Source organism: Coffea eugenioides, chromosome 9 (assembly GCF_003713205.1).
Source record: "Coffea eugenioides isolate CCC68of chromosome 9, Ceug_1.0, whole genome shotgun sequence".
Taxonomy (NCBI): Eukaryota; Viridiplantae; Streptophyta; class Magnoliopsida; order Gentianales; family Rubiaceae; genus Coffea; species Coffea eugenioides.
The window spans coordinates 1,455,953-1,459,985 of NC_040043.1; the positions used below are offsets into that span (position 1 = coordinate 1,455,953).

A 4,033-nucleotide genomic window follows, 5' to 3' on the forward strand; every position below is an offset into this window, starting at 1 on the left:
ATGGAGACAATTATCTACCATTTCCCTTTTGGCTTACTGTTACTATGCATTCTTTCAGCTTCCATAGCCATTTCCGCGACCAATATTACCACTGATCAATTTGCTCTTCTTTCCTTGAGAGCTCAGATCACCACTACAGATCCTCACCACATCTTGGCCAAAAATTGGTCTTCTGGTTCTTCTATATGTGAGTGGATTGGAGTCACTTGTGGCTCTCGTCATCGTAGAGTGATTGGCTTAAACATTTCAAACATGGGTCTTACCGGCATCATCCCTCCACAACTGGGAAATCTGTCATTTCTTGTGTCTCTTGACGTGAGCACTAACAATTTCCATGGCGAAGTACCACATGAGTTTGCAGGGTTGCATCGATTACGAGTGCTTAATCTTGATGTCAACAACTTGGAGGGATATTTTCCTCCCTGGATTGACTCCTTTCATGAACTTCAATACCTGACCCTCAGAAACAACAGCTTCACCGGTCCTATCCTGCCTTCCATCTCAAACATGTCAAAGCTAGTGACTTTACGTCTTTCGAACAACACCCTGCAAGGAAACATTCCCAAAGAGCTATTCAATATTTCCTCGCTGGAAATTATTGACCTCAAGGGAAATAGCCTCTCTGGTAGTATTCCAGATAGTGTGTGTGACCGTCTTGGGAGTCTGATAGAGCTTGACTTATCCTTCAATCAATTAAATGGTCACATTCCATCAAGTTTAGGTGAATGTTCACAACTTCAAATGTTGTCCTTGTCTGGCAACCACTTTATAAGTGGATACATACCCAAGGAACTTGGGAACTTGAAGATGCTTCACAGTCTAGATTTGGCAGGGAACAGATTAGAAGGTTAGATCCAATGCCATGAGCATTTATTTTGCTGAGATGGGCATTTATGGTTAGTTTGGCCATGAAATTCAAACTTTAATCACATTTCTATCTGTTACACGTTTTGCAGGTGCGATTCCAAAAGGAATTGGTAATGCAACTATGCTCAAGTCGCTAAATTTTGATTACAACAACATAACAGGTAACTGCACATCTCCGTTTGGATTGGTATGATTATTCAAAAACTAGAATACTCTAAAACTTTTTAAAAAGTACTCTAAAAAGTAGTCTAATTTTTTTAAATTTTAAAAGATATCCCAAAATATATTTCAAAAATCCCTTTAAAAACACCATAAAAAACAGTTACGGTAAAATTTTTTGAAAAATTCTGCTCTAGTAAAATATTTCAGAAACATCCCTAAAAACAACTAATCCAAACCGAAATAGAAGTATAACACAAGGGATTACTGGTCTTGTGTACATTTTGCAGGTGCAACTCCAAAAGAAATTGGTAATGCAACTCTGCTTAGATACCTAAACTTTGGTCATAACAACATAACAGGTAACCTATTTGTCAAACTACATAAATAATCCAAGAGCTTAGGAGATGGCGCTCAGTTTATACATATGCTGCTGCACATTTTTGGCAGGTGCCATACCACGAGAGATCAGCAACTTACATAATCTGGAATTTCTCTCATTTGAGATGAATAAATTAACTGGTTCTATCCCTGTGGAGATATTCAATCTCTCAATGATGAGAATTTTTGGATTTGGAATGAATCAACTTTCAGGCAATCTTCCATCAACAATGTGTCGTATGCTTCCCAATTTAGAACAACTTTATCTCGAGATCAATAACTTTACTGGTTCTATCCCCAACTCAATCTCGAATTCTTCTAGACTTAATCTCATAGAACTCTCTCATAACTTTTTCACCGGTTTTATTCCTCACTCCCTTGGAGAACTAAGATTTCTTGAAGTTCTGAACCTATGTAGCAACAATTTGGTGAGTGACTCTTCATCTCCAGAATTGGGTTTCATCACTTTGATGACAAATAGTGAGCGTTTGACAATGTTAGAGATGTGTGAAAACCCATTCAATGCCACTCTTCCAAATTCTGCTTGGAATCATTCTTCCCCCCTTCAATATTTATATGTATACAGTAGTGGAATCAAAGGCAGCATTCCTGATGGAATTGGCAATTTGAGCAGTTTGGTTACACTAAGTATGAAAAATAATCATTTGACCGGATCATTCCCAGATAGAATGCAAGACTTGCAAAAACTTCAAGGAGTAGACCTTTTAAGGAACAAACTAAGCGAAATCACCCTGAATTCCTTTTGTGTTTTCCGATACTTGGTGGGAATACACCTGGATGAAAATCAAATTTCAGGATCAATTCCAGAGTGCTTGGGAAATGTTACTTCTTTGAGAGATCTTTCTCTAGGTTTCAACAGATTAAACTCTACTATACCAGCAACCTTATGGCAGCTAAAAGATCTCGTGGAGCTGAATCTCTCCTCAAATTTGCTGAGTGGTTCTCTGCCTCCGGAAGTGAGTAGCTTAAAGATTGCAACAGCAATAGATTTGTCAATGAATCGCTTCTCAGGTGACATTCCTACCACAATTGGAAAAATGCAGAACTTGAATTATCTTTCTTTATCACACAACAGATTGCATGGATCAATTCCAGAGTCAATTGGTACTATGTTGAGCTTGCAGTCTTTGGATATATCACACAACCTCCTCTCTGGTTCGATTCCGAGATCCATGGAGACCCTTGAGTATCTTACATACTTGAACGTCTCTTTTAACAATTTAACTGGTGAAATTCCTTCTGGAGGCCCTTTTAGAAACTTCACCTCTGATGCCTTCATTTCCAATGCAGCGCTATGTGGAGCTCAAAGGTTCCATGTCCCCCCATGCCCAAGAATTCCATCTCATAGATCAAAAACCAAAAAGGTGCATCGAACCATTTTTATCTTACTAGGGGTAATAATAGCAATGGGTGCGATATCCTTTGGATTTGTTTACCTAAGATGCCGAAGGAAGGATAAACTTTCCAGTGGAGAAGATTTATCCTTAGTTGCAAGACCAGAAAGACTTTCATATTTCAAGCTTCTACAAGCTACTAATGGGTACAGTGAAAGCAATTTGCTAGGAACAGGAAGCTTTGGATCTGTTTATAAAGGTACTCTTGACGATGGGAGGGTAGTGGCTGTAAAAGTGTTCAATTTAGAGCTAGAAGGCGCATTCAAGAGCTTCGATGCAGAATGTGAAGTATTGCGTAATCTTCGCCATCGGAACCTCACAAAAGTCATTGGTAGTTGCTCTAACCCTGACTTTAAGGCATTAGTGCTCGAGTTCATGCCTAATGGAAGCCTTGAGAAGTGGTTGTGTTCCCACAATGATTGTCTTGACATCATGCAAAGATTGGACATATTGATTGATGTGGCAACTGCATTGCAATATCTGCACTGTGAGTATTCTACTCCAGTAGCTCATTGTGACTTGAAGCCTGGAAATGTCCTGCTAGATGAAACTATGGTCGCCCATGTCAGTGACTTTGGTATTGCAAAGCTGTTGGGCCAGGACAACATTACATTCACCAAAACACTAGCCACACTTGGTTATCTTGCACCAGGTGATGCGTCTTGCTTATAAAAATTAATTCATTTTTCTCTTCTAGTTTCTCTGGGAAATTGAGTGTGTTATTCTTTATTATATCACATGGAAACTACTTGTTAATGTTCATTGCAGAGTATGGATTGGAAGGATTAGTATCAACAAAGTGTGATGTTTATAGTTTTGGAATTATGATGATGGAAGTCTTCACAAGAACAAATCCCAATGATGAAAGGTTTGGTGAAAAGATAAGCCTGAAGAGTTGGGTGAATGATTGTGTGCCTAATGGTATAACTCATATTCTAGATGCTAATTTGCTAAGGGCCAATGATGGAGAATACTTCATTGAGAAGCTGGATTGCATTTCATCCATGATGAAAGTGGCTTTAAATTGCACAATGGAGTCCCCAAGAGAGAGAAGCAATATTCAAGATGTTCTTGTAGCATTGAAGAAGATCAAACTTCAGCTACTGCCATATAAAGGTTTGTAAGTGTACTATTTTCCTATGAAGCCTTGCTTCTTATTCTCTTGTATTGCTGTAATCTTGTGGTGTTGTTCTTTATTTGCAGGCCCTTGA

The 4,033-nt window shown here is 38.7% G+C and overlaps 1 protein-coding gene across 1 annotated transcript; it reads left to right on the top strand.

The window, feature by feature from the left end:
- On the top strand, positions 1–4,033 carry LOC113783234 (receptor kinase-like protein Xa21). Its single transcript, XM_027329310.1, has 6 exons — positions 1–847; positions 957–1,028; positions 1,317–1,388; positions 1,477–3,474; positions 3,591–3,938; positions 4,026–4,033. The coding sequence occupies exons 1-6, from the start codon at positions 1–3 to the stop codon at positions 4,031–4,033; spliced, it is 3,345 nt and encodes a 1,114-aa protein (XP_027185111.1).

Coding starts and splice junctions, on each gene's coding strand:
- LOC113783234 (XM_027329310.1), top strand. CDS start 1: ATGGAGACAATTATCTACCATTTCCCTTTTGGCTTACTGTTACTATGC. Junction 848..956: donor GGCAGGGAACAGATTAGAAG/GTTAGATCCAAT, acceptor CACGTTTTGCAG/GTGCGATTCCAAAAGGAATT. Junction 1,029..1,316: donor TGATTACAACAACATAACAG/GTAACTGCACAT, acceptor TACATTTTGCAG/GTGCAACTCCAAAAGAAATT.